The sequence below is a fragment of the Geotrypetes seraphini genome, chromosome 10 (assembly GCF_902459505.1).
Source record: "Geotrypetes seraphini chromosome 10, aGeoSer1.1, whole genome shotgun sequence".
NCBI classification, from domain to species: Eukaryota; Metazoa; Chordata; class Amphibia; order Gymnophiona; family Dermophiidae; genus Geotrypetes; species Geotrypetes seraphini.
Genome location: NC_047093.1, coordinates 123,072,069 through 123,092,014, shown reverse-complemented (window position 1 = coordinate 123,092,014; position 19,946 = coordinate 123,072,069). Strand labels below are relative to the sequence as shown.

At 41.7% G+C, this 19,946-nt stretch overlaps 1 protein-coding gene across 1 annotated transcript in view; it reads left to right on the top strand.

Annotated features, from left to right (window-relative positions):
• Positions 1-19,946, top strand: part of CDC73 (cell division cycle 73) — a 160,669-nt gene that overhangs the window by 103,683 nt on the left and 37,040 nt on the right. Inside the window, exons 11-13 of the mRNA XM_033960855.1 lie at positions 1,409-1,466; positions 17,582-17,617; positions 17,806-17,893. Coding sequence (XP_033816746.1) covers positions 1,409-1,466; positions 17,582-17,617; positions 17,806-17,893 — 182 coding nt within the window. The remainder of the gene's footprint in view (positions 1-1,408; positions 1,467-17,581; positions 17,618-17,805; positions 17,894-19,946) is intronic.

The window sequence follows — 19,946 nt, the reverse complement described above, 5'->3', positions numbered from 1 at the left end:
GAGTTTCCCAATAGGAAATAAGGGAAACTCACTTTGATTCGTTCAACCTCCTCCTTCCCCCCCTCCCACTGAGGCTACCGGCGCTGCTCCATTCCCCCCACGATCCGGCATCGCCCCTGCAAACTGGCATCCTCCCCCCGCTTGCGTCGCCCCCCCCCCCCCGAGCGCCGAAACGACATCCCTTACCCCGATTGGACACCAGCACCAATGCACAGGACATGCCGGTGCTGGTGCCCAAAGATCCTCCCTCTTCTGGGCTGGGTGGTGCGTCTGAGATCCTCCCTCTTGCCTGTGCTGGGCTGGACTGGGCCTTGAGCATTTGCGCATGCTCAAGGCCTTCAGGTCTTGCTCTCTCCGAGATTCTGAATCTGAGAATCTCGGATAGAGCGAGACCAGAAAGCTTTGAGCATGCACAAATGCTCAAAGCCCAGTCCAGCCCAGCACAGGCAAGAGGGAGGATCTCCGACACACTGCTCAGCCCAGCACAGAAGAGGGAGGATCTTTGGGCACCGGCATGTCCTGTGCACTGGTGCTGGTGCCGATGCCCAATCGGGGTAAGGGATGTCGTTTCGGTGCTCGGGGGGATGCTGGATCGCAGGGGGTGGCGCTCGTAAATCGAGTCAAACTCGGTTTCCAAGGCGCCGATTTTGCGAATGTTTTGCTTGTCTTGCAAAACACTCGCAAATCGGTGCACTCATAAACCGAGGTTTGACTGTAGATTGATTTCCAGCTCTCAGGATAGATCCCTGCATCTAAACTTTGATTAATTATAATCAGTAAGAGTGGTAAGAGCCCATGTCTATCCATTTTTACCCATGAGAGTAGTATTGGGTCATGAAGTATGTACATGTCTTTTTAACCTATGAAATAAGTTTAGATCATGAAGGGCATAGAGAGAGTAGAGAGGGACAGATTCTTCAAACTTTCAAAAAATAAAAGAACAAGAGGGCATTCAGAAAAGTTGAAAGGGGACAGATTCAGAACGAATGCTAGGAAGTTCTTCTTTACCCAGCGTGTGGTGGACACCTGGAATGCGCTTCCAGAGGGCGTGATAGGGCAGAGTACGGTACTGGGGTTCAAGAGGGAATTGGACAACTTTCTGCTGGAAAAGGGAATAGAGGGGTATAGATAGAGGATTACTGCACAGGTCCTGGACCTGTTGGGCCACCGCGTGAGCGGACTGCTGGGCACGATGGACCTCAGGTCTGACCCAGTAGAGGCATTTCTTATGTTCTTAGAAATAGTTGTTAATGTACAACTATTAAACTACCCAAATATAGGGTTATCAAATGTATAAAATTTGTATATATAGGTTTTTTGCTGTTTTAAAGTTATTAGCAATTTTTATTAACCAAAGGATTATCAATGTCAAAATTTTTCTTCTCTAAAATTATCATTCTTTTAATAGGAAGGTGCATCTGCTAGAAAGACTCAGACACCAGCAGCACAACCTGTTCCAAGGCCAGGTAAATCTTTTCAAACTATTATCAGAATTGTGGGAGGAGGAACAAACACATTGAGCTTTTGTTGGACACAGTACAATTTTATTTCTGTCAACCTTTTTATTTTTGTAGCAACAGATGAGCTGCTGTTTTATTTTTATTGTAAGCTGTTTTGGTATTTTATATGAAAAATTAGTCTAAGTCCGTTACATTAACGAGTGCTAGAATATATGTCTGTCTTTCTTTCTTTCTTTCTTTTTCTGTCTCTCTCCCTACCCCTGTCTCTTTCTTTCTGTCTTTCTCCCTCCCACTGTCTTTCTTTCTTTCTGTCTCTCTCCCTCGCCCCCTTTGTCTCTTTCTGTCTCCCTGTCCCTGTGTCTTTCTTCCTTTCTTTCTCCCTCCCTCCCGCTCTCTGTCTTTCTATCTGTCTCTCTCCCTGCCCCCTATACCGCAGCAGCATTCCCTCCCCCTCCATTTCCCTGTGCAGCAGCATTTCCCTCCCCCACCCCACTTCCCTGTGCAGCAGCAGCAGCATTTCCCCCTGCCCCCTTCCCTTCCCGCAGTCTGGCCGGCTCTCTTAGTCCCTTGCCGGAGTTATTTTTAATTTTAAAGGTGCCGCAGCATCTCCTCTCACGATCCTCGCCTGCATCAGAAGCCTTCTCCAACGCAGGTGCGGCTCATGAGAGGAGCCGCCGCAGCGGCTTTGAACTTAAAAATAAACTTCGGGCGTGGAGTGTAAGAGAGCCGGCCAGACCGCACAGTATTACCTTGGGGTCTGCAAGTGTGGGGCTGTTGCAAGCGCGCATGCGCACTCCTGCCGGCCACAGACCTATGGATCACGCAGGTAGGAGTGCGCGTGCGCTCTTAGCGTTTTATTATTATTATTATAGATGAGGTTTCAAGCATTTAATAAATGGAATGAAGTAAATTCCATTTAATTAGCTGTCATAGCAAAATGGAGGCAGATAAAGATCATTTGGCATATTGAGTCTGTCCATTCATGCCACCTACCATCCCTTCCTCTCCCTTAGGGGACAGCCTATTTTTGTGGGTCAGTTAGTATGGTTTTTCCCTTATATGTGGAGTGAAGGAGTGACTTAGTGGTAAGAGTTGCTGCCTCAACATGCTGAGGTTGCAGGTTCAATCCCAGTGCCATTCCTTCTAACCCTTGGTAAGTTACTTATCCTCTGTTTCCCCAGGTACCATAGCTAGATTGTGAGCCTGCCAGCACAGACAGGGAAAATAGTTAGAGTACCTGGATACTATTCAATGTAAACCACTTAGGATATAAGTGGTGCAGAAAAGATATACACCCAAACAGGAGATTCTACCTCCTCAAGGGTAGAACAAAAGAAAACAAAAGAGGACACCTGTGGTGCTCAATCTTTTTATTCACTCAAGATCATGGTCTCAAACTCAAACCTTTTGCAGGGCCACATTTTGGATTTGTAGGTACTTGGAGGGCCTCAGAAAAAAGTTAATGTCTTATTAAAGAAATGACAATTTGCATGAGGTAAAACTCTATAGTTTATAAATCTTTCCTAACATAGTAGATGACGACAGATAAAGACCCGAATGGTCCATCCAGTCTGCCCAACCTGATTCAATTTAAATTTTTTAATTTTTCCTTCTTAGCTATTTCTGGGCAAGAATCCAAAGCTCTACTCGGTACTGTGCTTGGGTTCCTACTGCCGAAATCTCTGATAAACCTACTCTAGCCCATCTATACCCTCCCAGCCATTGAAACCCTCCCCAGACCATCCTCCACCAAATGGCCATATACCGACACAGACCGTGCAAGTCTGCCCAGTACTGGCCTTAGTTTAATTTTTAATATTATTATGGATTGAAATTAAGATCACAGATCAAAATACAAATAGACCAATATGGAAGTTTGATAATACATTGCTTGCTGATCCAATATTTCGTGAAAATTTTCAAATAAAAATGAAAGATTTTTTTCAAATGAATGATAAAGATGAGATCTCTAGAGAAACATTATGGGATGCATTTAAAGCATCAATAAGGGGACAAATCATTTCTTATTCGGCTTATCTTAACAAACAAAATAGAAAACAATATGCTAATTTAGAAAAAGAAATTAAAAATTTAGAATTAAAACTAATAGAAAAATGGGAATATTCTATACAACAAGAACTATTAAAACTCAAAGGTAAATACAATGAAATATCATCAAAAATGATAAGGAAAGATTTATTTGCACAGCAGGCATTGTATTATGGAAACTCAAATAAGTCGGGAAGAATATTGGCAAATTATCTAAAAGTGAAAAAAAAGAAAACAAAAATAATTGCTATAAAAGATGAAAATGGTGAAACACTTACACAAATTGAACCAATCTTAAAACAATTTCTAAAATTCTATAAAACTCTTTATTCTTCCGAGACTTATTTAAATAAAGAAAAAGAATGTTTAGAATTCTTGAAATTATTAAAGGGTCCAAAAGTTCCTGAACATATAAAACGAAGTATGGAAGAACCAATATCACTAAAAGAATTAGAAACAGCTTTGAAATCCCTTAGAGTTGGATCCGCTCCAGGTGGGGATGGTTATACAGTTGAATTTTATAAAACATTTCAAAACTTTTTATTACCCTATTTATTAAATCTTTTTCAATATCAACTTAATAAAGGTTGTACAAATGGCACTATGGCTGAATCATTAACAATAGTTTTGCCAAAGCCAAATAAAGATCCCACTTTGATGTCGAACTATATACCAATTTCTTTAATAAATGTAGATGGAAAATTATTAGCAAAAATCCTTGCGTTAAGATTGGCTAAAGCTCTCCCACATATTATAAGTATGTCTCAAACAGGATTTGTTGCTCAAAGACATTCATCTCATAACACTAGACTAGCATTCCATATATTATACTTAACAAAGAAAATGAACGAGCCTACTTTTGCTGCTTCTTTAGATGCAGAAAAGGCTTTTGATAGAATAGAATGGACATTTATGTATCAAGCAATGGAATGGTTTGGTATAGGTCCTGGATTCACACAAATGATACAAACATTATATAGCTCCCCTTCTGCTAGATTATACATTAATAATATGTTTTCAGAAAAATTTAATCTACAAAGAGGAGTTAGACAAGGTTGTCCTTTGTCTCCTTTACTGTTTGATATAGTTTTAGAACCCTTAATATTAGCAATCCAACAAGTAAAGGAGATACAAGGTATAAATCATTCAGATAAAGAATATAAAATATCAGCTTATGCTGATGATTTACTATTATATTTGAAGAATCCAGAAACTACCATTCCATATCTACTTGAACTAATAGAAAAATTCGGAAAATTTTCAGGATATAAAATAAACTGGAATAAATCAGAAATACTTCCATTAAATATACATTGTACAAAAAGTTTATTTAATTCATTTTCTTTTGTTTGGAAGGAAGATGCTATTAAATACCTTGGAATTTGGATTACAAAAAATTTGGAAGATACAATGAAAATTAATGAAAAAAATTTATTACAAAAAGTGACAGAGATGTGTGAGCAATGGAACCCCTTACACTTATCATGGTGGGGAAGAATACAAACTGTTAAAATGATGATATTGCCTGTAGTTTGTTACCAAATGGGAATGATACCAGTTTTCTTCCAAAATTCTTTTTATAAAAAATTAAATAAGATATTAACAAAATTTATTTGGCTTGGGAAAAACCCCAGAATTGCATTAGTGTCATTGCAAAGACCAATTGCGGAGGGAGGGGTAAATTTTCCCAACTTTTATAGGTATCATCAAGCCTATATTTTACGTCAAGGTATGTATTGGATCCTCCCAGAACCCACTGTAAATATCCCAGATTGGTTTTGGCTAGAATGGAGACTTATGTTTCCATTACGTCTTAGTCATGTAGTTAGTGTCAAAATGCCAAGGCTATACAAAGAACATAAAATATTCATGGATACATGGAAAACTTTAAGATATATAAGTAATCTAACTCCTATTCCAATTAATAAATCAACAACTCAAACAATTTGGTTAAACCCCAAGATCAAAATAGGCGGTTTCAAAATAATCTGGAAAAACTGGATAATAGCAGGTATTCGTATTCTAGACGACATAATAAAAAATGGTAAAATGCTGGAGTTTTCACAATTGCAACATAAATTTGATCTTAATAAAACACAATATTTTAGATGGTTGCAATTGAAGCAATCCATTCAGGAAGGGTTCCCTGAATGGAAAAATCTTACTAATTATCACAGCTTGGAATTCTTGTGTTTCCAGATAAATTCAATAGGACATGAAGCTGCACAGTGGTATAAATTAATATCCGGATATATAAATAAAAAACCAAAAAATGGTCTTAGAGACATTTGGAGCATTGAGATAAAGCACCAAATTAGTGCATCTCAATGGCCACGACTTTGGTCTTGGAGGTTAAAATGTACGGTGTCAGCATCTATGAGACAAACTTGGTTTTTTCTTTTACATAGAGCTTTATGGACCCCTACACGTTTACATAGAATTGATAGCTCTAAATCTAATAGATGCTGGCACTGTCATGTTGAAATTGGGACATTAGACCATCTTCTATTCTTTTGTCCATTCATCTTAACATTCTGGAAATCAATTTGGCCTCAAATTAATAGGATGTTAGAAAACCCAGTAGCCTTGACATATGATACTATATTATTTGGAACAACAATGAGAACAAAAAGTCAAATAACATCAAATAATAACAAACTTTTATTTATTTTAACTGGAATAGCAATACAACAAATCACATTGAATTGGAAAAATCATGACAAATTGAATTACACTTTCTGGTGGAATTCTGTTTGTCATATATATAAAATGGAGCTTACCATAGCAACACAAAAAGGATATATTAATAAATTTCAAAAGATATGGAGACCATTAACAGAATTTTGTAATGAATGATTAAATTTTCCCAAGTTAAAATTGATTAGAAGGGAATGAAATGGGATTTTATTTTTGATTTTTACACACTATATCAATGTTGAATGAATTTACAATAAAGTTGTTTTTAAATATTATTGATTGATTGGGAGGGAGGGAGGGGGAATTCTACATTCAAAAGAAATTATATAAATTTAGATTTACTGCATAATATTATAAAAATTGTATAACATTAATTTTCTAAAAAAACTTAAACTTGATGATGATAAGTATGTATATCAAGTGTATGTATTTAAGTTATTTAATAAGTTTATATGAAACACTTGTTGTAACAAAAGAAAATGAATAAAGATTATATAAAAAAAAAAAAAAAAAAAAATTTTTAATATTATTTTCTGATTCTAGATCCTCTGGGTTCATCCCACACTTCTTTAAACTCAGTCACAGTTTTACTCTCCACCACCTCTCTCGGGAGCGCATTCCAGGCATCCACTACCCTCTCTGTAAAGTAGAATTTCCTAACATTGCTCTTGAATCTACCACCCCTCAACCTCAAATTATGTCCTCTGGTTTTACCATTTTTCTTTCTCTGGAAAAGATTATGTTCTACGTTAATACCCTTCAAGTATTTGAACGTCTGAATCATATCTCCCCTGTCTCTCCTTTCCTCTAGGGTATACATATTCAGGGCTTCTAGTCTCTCCTCATACGTCTTCTGGTGCAAGCCTCCTATCATTTTCGTCACCCTCCTCTGGACCGCTTCAAGTCTTCTTATGTCCTTCGCCAGATACGGTCTCCAAAACTGAACACAATACTCCAAGTGGGGCCTTACCAATGACCTGTACAGGGGCATCAACACCTTCTTCCTTCTACTGGCTACGCCTCTCTTTATACAGCCCATCATCCTTCTGGCAGCCTTATCACACTGTTTTTACACCTTTAGATCTTCGGACACTATCACCCCAAGGTCCCTCTTCCCGTCCGTGCATATCAGCTTCTCTCCTCCTAGCATATATGGTTCCTTCCGATTATTAATCCCCAAATGCATTACTCTGCATTTCTTTGCATTTAATTTTAGTTGCCAGGCATTAGACCATTCCTCTAACTTTTGCAGATCCTTTTTCATATTTTCCACTCCCTCTTTGGTGTCTACTCTGTTACAAATCTTGGTATCATCTGCAAAAAGGCACACTTTTCCTTCTAACCCTTCAGCAATGTCACTCACAAACATATTGAACAGAACTGGCCCCAGCACCGAACTCTGAGGGACTCCACTACTCACCTTTCCTTCCTCCGAGCAACTTCCATTAACCACCACCCTCTGGCGATTGTCCGACAGCCAGTTTCTAACCCAGTTCACCACTTTGGGTCCTAACTTCAGCCCTTCAAGTTTGGGAAATGCGTTAATGAAGTCATTGGGTTCAATCTAGCCATTTATTTCTGCATGAATTTAAACAACTAAAAAAAAAAAGATAACTATAGCTCATCCAGTCATACAAGAAACAGCTCTATAGCACCTCTAATAATGTTTTGATCACTAGGTTCCTCCTGAAGTCTCACTGAGGATATGAAATAGATGCGATCCCCACTTCCGCATAATTTATGGAGAGATGTTACTGAGCCTTAAAGGAGACCCGTGTGATTGCACTACAGCAAAATAATAAAGTAGCAGATAAAGATCAAAGTGAGAGCTAGGGCAAAGCAGTTTAGGTAAAGATGCAGTTAATAATTAGCAATATATTAAAAATATTTTATTTTTATTTGCTTATAATGTCATTTGAAAGCTGCTAGATGTTAATACAACTTTAATTTAATTCTTTATAGTGATTGTGGTGGTAGTGGGGAGGGACAACGCCTACGTCAACAGTAAAGTAAGGGTCATTAAATCCCTAGTATATATGACAGCCAGTGCCAATCATTTTTTTTAACAACCCCCTCCTCTATATAAAAATGATATTTTTAGTAATAATCCATGAGTCACACAACAAGGGTGCACCTAGGAAAAGGCAGCATCTTAAACACTGCAGTTAGCACTAGAACACCAACACACGCATTGTAAAACTAAAGCCAGATACTGCACAGTCAATTGATCCTGTACAGTCATTGCTAACAGAAAGCCATGTCCTTTTTATACACACAGAACACAGTTACACCCTCGCCCAATATGGAATAATCACAAACTAAAAATAGAAATACGTAGACAAAAGTTAAACTGAACCAAGAAACCAGACTGCATACAATGCAACACCACAGAAACAGTGACACATGTCCCCTATTACCGTATTTTCACGCATATAATGCGCGCGTTATACACGATTTTACAAACCGAGTATAACCATGCGCGTTATATTCGTGAGCGCGTTATCCCTTTTTTTTTTTTTTACATGGTTCTCCCCCTCCCCCACCGTGACGTCCGATTCACCCCGCAGGACCGCTCGCACCCCCACAGCCTCCCCCCCATCATGTAGAAGCTGCCTACCGTCGTCCTGCTGCTTCCTCTGCCGGCGGTCCTGCCCCTTCTCTTAGCCCTGCGTCTACGCTGCTTCCTCTTCCGGCGGTCCCGCCCTTTCTCTGACATCAGAGAGAGGGCGGGACCTCTGGAAGAGGAAGCAGCGTAGACGCAGGGCTAAGAGAAAGGGCAGGACCGCCGGCAGAGGAAGCAGCAGGACGACGGTAGGCAGCTTCTACATGATGGGGGGGTGGGGAGGCTGTGGGGGCGCGAGCGGTCCTTCGGGATGGGGGTGCGGGCGTGAGCGGTCCTTCGGGGTGGGGGTGCAAGCGGTCCTGCGGGGGGGGGGGTGAATCAGACGTCGGGGGGGGCATCAGGCTTTCAGGATGGGGACAGGACTTCAAGGGGGGAGAGGAGAGTCGGGTGGGCGAAAGGAGAGTCGGGCAGCGACGGGAGAGTCGGGGCAGCATGCGCGGTATAGGGGTGTGCGTGGTATATAAAAATTTATTTACATAAATTACAGTTTCCCGCGCGCTATACCCGTGTGCGCGTTTTACACGGGTGCGCGGTATATGAATGAAAATACGGTACTGTGCAAAATATAAAGACAGTAGATGTAAATTTGAAAAAACTGATATATAACAATCACCACTTTACAAATTAACAAACAGAAATAAAACAAATAATGAGAAATAAGAAAATACCATTTTATTGGACTAATCCATTTTTCAATTAGCTTTCAGAGGCCAAAACTTTCTTCAAGGCTGTACAGTATACAGCTGTTATGGTATCCTGTCCTACCTTTTGTCATTTCTGCTTTAATCATCTTCTCTTCACTCTCTTCTTTCTATTCAGCGTTTGTCCTCACTCCCTTCCATGCAACATCTATCAACTCTCTTTGCCCCTTCCACCCAGCCTCTGCCCCCTCGCTCTCAACCCCTTCCATCTACTGTCCACCCTCTCTGCCCTTCCTTTCCTACGACAGCCCATCCCTGGTGTTTCCATCTAGGGCAAGAACATGTACAGGAAAAAGATCCTTAAGGAACAACTTTGTTTGATACCAAAAAGAGACCCAAGAAAAGTATAATTAGTCACTCGTGTCCCCCAAAACACCACCAAAAAAATATATATTTTGTGCATGACATGCATAGTGACAACACACAAACCTAGAGGACTGGGTAAAACGAGGATCTTGCAGCCCCATGAACCTCGCGGATCTCTACCTCACATCCTTAAAAATTTGCTTACCTCAAGGGTGAGCGGGAACCATGAGGTCTGTGGGATCCTTATTTTACCCAGTCCCCAAACTTAGGAAAGTCTATGCATTGAGAGCAATTTTTTAAGCTATTTACCCAGATGCTGTTTCCAGAAAAGGAAGGTTTAAATCTATGGGAATACTTATTTTCTTGGATGACTTTTTCAAAGAGAAAGTGCTCAGTGCTCTTAGTTTCATGATGGATGTGGTGACCAGTTCTCAAAGAGAAAGCACCCACAAACTTTTTTCATTGGCCTGAAGTTTTGAAAAGAGCCCAGAGAAAACTCGATTTCTGTCATGGAACTACAACTCTACCTTCTTTCAGGACTTGGAAACAACAGCTGTGCACATAGCCCAGTTTGCACAATCATTAACTCATACCAACATCTGTGCACAATGCACAGCATGAAAATCCCTGCACTTCAAAATCATACCATCGTAGGAGCTTCAAGTAGCAGCTCTCATCTGATGATTTGCAAAGATTTTTCCCTGTATTGTAAGGGATAGGATTTTTTTTTTTACACACAAAAAAACACCTCTCTTCTGAGCTGCACACCTTAAGCACTGCAGTTCAAATAGCAAACAGCACTGGAACCCAGTGAGAAAACTCTCTTTGCTACCCATAGATGCATACAACTGATTAATAATGACTTGCCGTCCTGCCTCCTTTGGGGGTCGATGGGCATTTGCTGTGACTTAGGAAAGATCAGAGCAACTGACCCCCTTCCTTTGCCAGGAAATTCAAGTGGCAGAGGCACAACTCGGATTCTGCTCCCTCTCAAGAAAAAAATGAGGTTACAAACCGAGTAACAATCCAGGTGTGCGTGCCGGCTTCCCTCCCCCCCCCCCCCCTCGGGACGTAATTTCCGATTTCGGAGGGAAGAGAAGGGAAGCCGGCACGCACACCTTAGAGCTCCGAAGCATGAGTTCGCTACGGGCTAAGGCAGCTGCCTGTGAAATAAATACAAATCACTGCTGCGTCTCCAATAAATACAAATCACTGAGTTCGCGTCTCCAAGCCAGTGAGAGGTGTTTTGTTTGGTTTTTTTTATGTTGAGCGGCGGCGGCAGCAGCAGGATTTGCGATAGATGACAGCCAGGCGGTCATCTAAATTAGCCGGGCATAGCGCCTGGCTGAAAGGCCCTGGGGAGAATACTGAGGATATACACAACATACTGGAGGCAGACAGGCTATACGCAGGAAATGAAGATGGGAAACTGACAGGGTTGACGGTCAGTCTAGAAGAGGTATGCAGGCAGATTGATAGGCTTAAAAATGGTAAATCCCTGGGACCGGATGGCATCCATCCAAGGGTAATCAAGGAACTGAAAGGGGCTATAGCTGAACTGCTTCAACTAATAGCCAATCTGTCGATCAAATCGGGAAGGATTCCGGAAGACTGGAAGGTGGCTAATGTTATGCCGATCTTGAAGAAAGGTTCGAGGGGAGATACGGGAAACTACAGACCGGTGAGTCTGACCTCGGTACCGGCAAAGATGGTAGAGGACCGAGATTCTCAGAGAGAGCGAGACCAAAAGGCCTGGGAGAGGGTTGGGAAGGACAAATATGGGGGCTTGGGGGTGGAGTAGGAAAGGAGGAAAATAGAGATGCTGTACAGGTGGATTAGTGAGAACATAGTAACATAGTAGATGACAGCAGATAAAGACCCGAATGGTCCATCCAGTCTGCCCAACCTGATTCAATTTAAATTTTTACATTTTTTTTCTTAGCTATTTCTGGGCAAGAATCCAAAGCTCTGTACTGTGCTTGGGTTCCAACTTCCGAAATCTCCGTTAAAACCTACTCCAGCCCATCTACACCCTCCAAACGGCCATACAAAGAAAGAAATGCTGCCCAGTGGGGGAGGGAGAAAGAACGGAGAATTGTTGGACATAGGTGTTTGGCGTGAGATTGAAAGAGAGATGATGTATATGGGAAGAGGAAGAATTGTTGGACATGATAGTAGTGGAGAGGAGGGAGGGAGAAATGTTACACTGGGAGGGAGGAGAGATGACCCAAAGAAGGGAGAGAAGTCAGACCATTGGAATGGGAAGGAGAGAGATGCCAGGCCACAGAATGGAAGGGAAGGAGGGGAGAGAGAGATGCCAGACCACAGAAAGGAGAGGAGAGAGTTCTTTACCTGCCCTTCGCTGCAAGCTCTGTCTTCACCTGCACGTGCTTCAAACACTTTAAAATTATAAGTATCCGAGGCTTGTGCACTTAAGGCAGAGCTTACAGGAACGAGGAAGAGACAGCAACAAAAATTGCAGGTCCGGGGTGGAGAAATCGAGTTCCTGCAAGGAAAACTTTGTCCCCGTGCCATTCTCTAAGCCACTTCTGTTTTGCTCTCTAGAATCTTTCAGAAAGAGAGAGAACTTGGCTCCTTCCCATCTCGATTCTTTATTGTTTAAAAATGCCCTCCAAACTAAACAAATATGAAAGATAAACAAAAGTGTGTTGTCCATGTTATATTTTTAAACTTGTTTTGTTGGAATGGCAAGTTGCACGGCTGTTTTACTGCTTGTTCTAAAAGAAAGCAGTAGCCCGTATTCTCCAAGGGCAGCAAGAGAAGTAGTCGGGCAAAAACCTCTTCCCTTGGACTTGACTTTTTGAAGCTGAGGAATTTCCATGCATGCCTGTACAAGTTTTATAAGCTTTTAGCAGAGCTTTCCAGAACATTATGATGTTGGCACCAGAACCCAGTTCTATAATTACCAGAGAACATGTATTACGGGTAAGTAGCTTTCTTTATTTGGAATAGTAACATTAGTATATTGATAAATCATCTTGGGGTCAAGTAGTTCAATGTAGCTAACTTTTATGCTAACTCCCCGCTTTAAACAACCAATTTTCTGTGCGTTCTAAACACATTTCAAAGATCAAGATATGTCATGACTGTCAGCGCGCGAGTGTTATAATGGCGTTTTCAGATGTTTAAAAATGGTCAACATTCGGTGCATTTGTTGGCAGATGTGGCGGCAGAATGAGGAACTGAGAGAGACTGGAGTCTGGATTATAATCTTATGCCATTGCTTTTGTATCTGTTTAATTGGTTAAATGAAGTAGCCCATTTCATAAACATTAAATAAAAAGTGTACAAGTAGTTCATTAAAGAGCATTCAGCACTTTTAATGCCTTTAGCGATAATTTTTTTTATAGGTTTCAATATGGTCTTCAGACTTCACCCATTATTAATAAATGATATACAGTTGTAAAGTATTGAAATGCCAGAAGTTAACACACTTTTGACATTGTCAAATAGAGATAATTAGTGAGAGTTTCCTCTCCTCCTTATAACAGTAAGTTGGATGGTGAATATTTATGATATGGCTGCAGCCGTTTTCTGTGTAGCCATAAATAAACATGAAGCTGAATGTATCAGAAATCAATTAAGGAAACCTTTCATGCATGGAACCCGTGAACAGCCAGAAGTTGGGAAAACATTAGTGTACATCATCCAGGCTTCTCAAATTTGGTTTTTGGCAAGCTGTGTAAGGTGGAAATAATCTTGACCTGAGCATATTTCAAATTGCGTGCTTCAGAAATTTATACCTAAAGGCATGATTGATTGATGTGATTTTTGGACTGTGAAGATTTGCATAATTTAGCAGTCTGTTTACACAAGTACATTTTAGATTCCTATTATTTAAACTAGAAATCTGTGTATGCTCAAAGAGCCTGCTGTTATCTTATCTGATAAGTCAACTTGTTGATTTCCAACCATGTGGCTTGCTAAGGTCTGCTAGAATTAACTAAATCATGGAGAGAGAATATAAACATAAATAGGTTGTTTGCAATTGACTCTATGCAAATATCAAAATCCGAGTAGGGTCAGGGTATATTTATGATGTTAGATCTGGTTATTCTAGATGCTGAATTTTTACTTGGATTAAGAAAGATTTGGAATTAGACTGCTTGAGTAGGCCAGTTTGGTTAGTGTAGCTCAGTGGTTGCAAGAGTGGTTCCTGAAGTCCACCATTGCAGCCTTCAAACAGTTGGCTGAATTGTTCTTCAAAGCCTTTAAATGCACTTTGTTATAGTAACTGCAAACGATTTCTTAAGTATAATACTAGGTGTTTCATTTATGGAATTTGCTACCATTGACAATCCATGTGTTGTGGATGTAAGCGTCATACCAATTCATGAAGTCATTTCATGAGTCTCTTGAAGTAATGCTAGACTTAGTCATTATGGATTCTTTAGTGAAATGGCTAGAAAGTACAGTTTAAAAGTACATTTTTGTGTGTGTGTTCACTGCGTATGTATTTCCTGTTTTAATTCTATTAAGACTTCATTTCTAATGCAATGTATCTAATGTTCCTGAATGCTAGGGTCTTGTATCTGAATTAGCAAGTTACTTGCAGAAAACTGTTAATCATGTTTTCTACTCCATCTCCTTCCCAGGGAGCTGCTCCTGCCCTCTTAGTTTTTCTGCCAGCAAGTTGCTCAGAAGTGTTTTTGATCTGCTCTGCACTTCTATTATTTTCAGGTCTTTATTCTCGGTGTATGTTGGAGGCTTGGTGCCCAGAAGTTTCCATTTAGTGGGACCTCTGCCTGGAAGAAGATGCAGACTCGCACAGCAGAAGTCTGCTGCTAGCAATATCAGCCCTTAGGGACACCTAGCTAACCAGCCAGCCTGCTTTTATATTTTTTTGAGCTTGGAGGCCATCCCCTACGTAGCTGCTCCCACCCTTGATTTGGTCAGGAGCTTGAACGCAGGCTGTTTGACTCCTTTCCAGCTCGGCTGGGACTAACAGTGGGCTGGCTGTGTGGTCCTTCCCTACCCCCCCCCCCCCCACCCGCTTCTTTTGTGGCATGGTTTTCAGGGGGTTGAGGTTCAGTCTGATTGGCAACCAAAAGACTGGGTTCGTTCATCAACTCTGTGAGGCAGATTTCTCTTTCCTTGATCCAGTTAATATCTTATGCTCAAGCAGGCAGCCTATGGAGAAAATCGGTGGGAGGGAAAGTCCCTAAAAGTTAAATTTTTAGGGTTTCTGACCCCAGAGCTCAGGTCCCTCACCTCTAAAACACCTTTCCCTTCGATTGCTTTCCCTTTAAGGATGTTTCCTTGGGCTGTTTTTGGCAATATTTCTCTAGCTGCAGCCATCTTGGATTTTAAACACTTTTTTTTTCTTTTGCCTCCCATCTGCCTTAAACCTTGCTCTAAATCAACTGGGATGGACTCCTCAGGTATTTTTACCCCTATATCATGCCAGGTTTGCACTGGATGGCCGGCCACGTCCATATCTTGCGTATGATGGAGTGCTTGGGGGAGGGGGCAGGAGCCACAGGCTCAGCCTCCTTAGAGTCCTTCAAGGCTGGGGATCTGCAGGATTTGCATTCCCAGGGAAGAGACCCTCCCCAGGACAAGTGCAGTCATGGGGCCGCAGAGCCCAGGAGAACCAGCAAGGGTTCCCTGCAGGGGTTGGTGAGATCTCCAATATAAGGCTTCACCCTAGATTTTGTGTGAATGCTTATTTGAATTGTCGAGGGTCCTCTGTCTGTTAGCAGTACACCAATGGCAGCAGTTCAGGAGGTCTCCCCTCAGCAGGCACCCCACCAGACAAGGACACAGACCTGGACCAGGAAGGAGGTTGTCTGTCACTGACTGGGAGGATGGAAAGTCTGATTCCGTGCCATTTTTATCCCAAAATGAAATCTCTCTGGCAGAGTCTGCTTCCTTGCAGGGGGACAATGGTCAAGTGCTGGTAGCGACCATGGATCAGGGAGAAGACCCCAAAGTACTCTGGCTGTTCAAGGCCTCTGCGCTTTTGAAAGTTATTTCCATCTCACTGCAAGAGTTAAAGCTGGAAGTTCCTCCAGCTGCATATTCTCAATGCTCAGTTATGAGCAGTTCTGTGACTATGACTGCATTTTTCGATTGCATCTGGATGAAGCTGGTCACTGACCACTGGGATTCACCAGAGGGATCCCTTTGAGTGGCTAACACAATGGCCAAGCTGTATCCGATGGCGCCAGATTTACAACAGCTGTTGGTTTTTGCCATAGGTGGTTTCGCTAATGGTGCAGATCACTAAACAAACCTCTCTGTCTAGTGAAAGAGAGGTGATGTTAAAGGATACTCAGGACCGTAAAGTGAACTTGCTCCTCAAGTGGCAATTTGAAGCTTTGGCCCTAGGGATTAAGGCAGCAGCTACATCTTCCTTTGTGGTATGTGCTTGTCACACCCTCCTATCTCAGTCCTTAGACCTGAAGGCTGAGGAAGATCCCCCAAATTCTCCTTTCTGAGGTGAATTATATTTGTTCGTATTGGCGTTATGAGCAAGGTCTCGGCCTATGCTATTTTCGCCTGACAGATACAATAGCCTGGGTGTCCAGACAGACAATTTTTTTTTTGGCGGGGGAGGGAAATTTTAGACATATTTTTCAAGAATGGACATTTTCCCACTTCCGACTTTGGGTGTCTAGCGCTATACATCCCAATCGGACTTAGATGTATGTTTTGATTATGCCCCTCTGTGTTCACATCCCTCCCCCTGTGACCTTGCCTCTCCTGTCCAGCTTTTCCCCTTCTGTTCCCTTTCCCCTCCTGTACACCTCATCCCAGGGCAAGCATCTCTTTTTTTTTTCTCTCTCTGTTCATTTGTGGATTTAGGATCTTTCCCATTCTTCTCTCCTTATTTCTGCTCTTCCAGCTCCCCTCATTTTTCTCTTTTCCTCCCTCCTTGACTTCAGCCTCTCCAACTCTAGCTAATCTCTCATCTTCAGGCCATCTCCTTCCCTACCTGCCCTGTAGTAAGGCCCCCACCCCCGGAGATTTGGTACCTTCCATCCATGCTCCCCCCTATTCCCTTCCCCCTCTCTCTTTGTCACACACACCGTCGACAACATAGCCTTCACAACATGCTGCACCTGTCAGTGTCGGACCTTCCTCTCTGCTGGGTCCCACCTACTTTCTGTTTTCACAAAAGCAGGTCCTGGCAGAGAGGAAGGCCCGACACCAGCAAGAGCAGCTTGTTTTGAAGGCTGCCATTGTGGAGAAGTTTCTGGACCATGATGATGCTGGGCCTGCACTGAATCGGTGAGACTGGAATTCCCCCCCCCCCCTCCCCCGATCAAATTAATTTGAATTAATTCAACTGAAGTGATTTGGTGAATCAATTTGAATTAGGCAGATCTACTATATACGAGCTCTATACATGGTTAGTGCTGATTGCACAAGTTGGATGGTATATTATTAATTACTATGTTTGTTTCAGAGTAGAACAGTATTGTGATATTGGGTATTTTCCCCTTCTTTCAGTTATGTCTCTTATTACAGTTCTACTTGATTGCTTGTGTACAAAATGAGGGGGCAGGAGCAGCTCCATGGGAAGGAGGTGGAGTTGAAAACTTGATTGACAGCTTTCTGCAAGCAACTTGCTAGTTCAGATACAAGACCCTAGTGTTCAGGACCACTAGACACATCTACAAGAAAGATTACCGAGGTAAGAACCTAATCTTTCTTTTTATCTAACACTGAGGAAACGTTTTCCAATATTAGTTCCTGAAGCTTCTCTTTTTATCCCTCAGTTTCTCAAGCAAGACCTCCTCCCAACCAAAAGAAAGGTGAGTCATTTACAGGAACTTAAACATATTTTTCTCGTAATACTGGGAAATAAATTTTTCCTAATGTGGCATTTGATCAAGATTTCATTATTATAAAGGTGAGCTGTGCTCCTGGTTGCAGTGTTTTAGGAGACTATTCATTCTTCGTTCATATAAATGCTATATTTTTCATAATTTTATTCCTACAGGATCACGAACACCCATAATTATCATTCCTGCAGCTACCACCTCTTTAATAACTATGCTTAATTCAAAAGACCTTCTGCAAGATCTAAAGTAAGTAGTTGATTGATATATTCTTTTTTTTTTTTTTTAAACTGTCTTCAGATACGAAGGTGTAGTGAAAGCCTAGTAATTACCAACATTGCTGAAACCTACATTATTATCAAGTAACAACAATTAAAGTTTAATTTTGAGGACTGAATTTAAAGATTGTTGTAAGGAACAGTATTTTAGAATAAATGAAAGCATATATGTAGATTTCATAAAGAAAGGGGCTCTTTTGTGGCCTTCAGAAAGGTGAATGTTAAGAACAAAAACAACAGAATAAAATGTGAAGAATTTGAGGAGATTCTGAAAAGTTCTCACCCCAACCAAAAAGGGAATGATGTGGAGCCGTGAAACCTACAAGTTATTCCTCACCCTAAGTTCAACACACTTTACACATCATATTTGAAGTTTCTGTAACCCTTCCAAAAAATGTTTGGTCACTGAAATACTGTTCCACTGCTGCAGCCGCCTCCGAATCACTCAAAAATTGTTGCCCTTTCAAACTCTTTTTAAGGTTTGGAAACATAAAATAGTCAGATGGAGCAAGATCTGGTGTTTAGGGTGGATGGTCTATGCCACATGTGTCGAACAGAAGGCCCGCAGGCCAAATCTAGCCCACCTGGTAATTTTATGTGGCCCACGGCAGTGCTCCTTGCCTTGGAGTCATGGTCCCGGGAACTTCCCCTTCTCAGGGCCCGGCCCCAAAGCTCTGGGTGGTTCCAGTGGCCCAGCATGTCTTCCCTCTTCTTTCTGCGCCAGTCCGGTGTCGCCCTACCTTCTGTCGTGCTGAAAAATCTGCCGGCCTTGGCAGTGATTCAGCACCACTGCCTGCAACTCCCCTTCCTACTTTCCGTCTACCGTGGTCCACCTGTTCGGTGACAGGAAGTTCTGTCATTGGAAACAGACCATGGCAGACGGAAAGCAGGAAGGAGAGCCACAGGAAATATTGCTGAATCACTGCTGAGGCCGGCAGATTTTTCAGCATGACAGAAGATGAGGGCAGCATCAGACCAACGTGGAGAGAAGAGGTAGGACATGCTGAGCTGAAGAAGCCTCCTGGACTAACTGTTTTTTCTTTTGTTTTTTTCTTTTACAAAGGGGGGAGGGTATTAAAAGCAGAGAAGTTGGATCTGGGGATGGAAGGGAGGGAGAAATGTTAGGCCTGGGGGTGGAAGGGAGAGAGAGGTGCATTATCTTTCTTTCCTTCCGTCTCATTGTTCAGCATCAAGGAGGTAGGGAATAAGAACAGAAAAGAGGGAGCAAAATGTTGGACAATGAGAGAGGAGGAGATATGGTAATGGGAAGTAGATAGAAGGAAATAGGAGGCTGGAAAAGGAGTGAGATGGGAAATGGGAGAGCTAGGGATTGAGAGAAGATGGAGAATTGAGAGGTAGCTGAAAATTTAAAAAGAATGGTGAGAAAGAGGGCAAGATTTGAGTGGACAGAGACGAAAAAGTTAAGAAAGCTGAATAGGAAAAATCAATATGTTGGAGACGGTCAAAAGGAGGGAATGGAACAAGAGAGAAGAGGAGAAAAATGGACAACAGCCACTGGAAAGAGAATTAGTAAAAGATAGACAAAAAGCAGAAAGAGAAACTGGGACCAAGATGATGGAAAAACAAAATGACCAGACAACAAAAGGTAGAAAAAATAATTCTATTTTCCATTTTGTGATTACAATATGTCAGATTTGAAATGTGTATCCTGTCAGAGCTGGTGTTAGACAACAAGCGTGAACTAGGACCTAAAAGGAAAAGTCTCTTTTAAAAAAAAAATAAATTTATTTTGTTTATACTACAGAGCTGGTGTGGGGCTACAGAGGTTGTAACCCTATTCTTCTACTAAGACTTTGTGCTATATTCACAAAGCAAACCGATCGTGTACTGATCGGTTTGCGACCCCTTTGTGACCTGATTTTACTCGGGTCCGATTCACTTACCTCTCTGCTGACCACCATCCAATCTGCGCATGCAAATGAGGGGAACGGCATGCAGAGTAGGCAGGGACGTGATTCACTAACCAAAACCCTGCAACAACGACTGGGCTGGCTGATCACAAA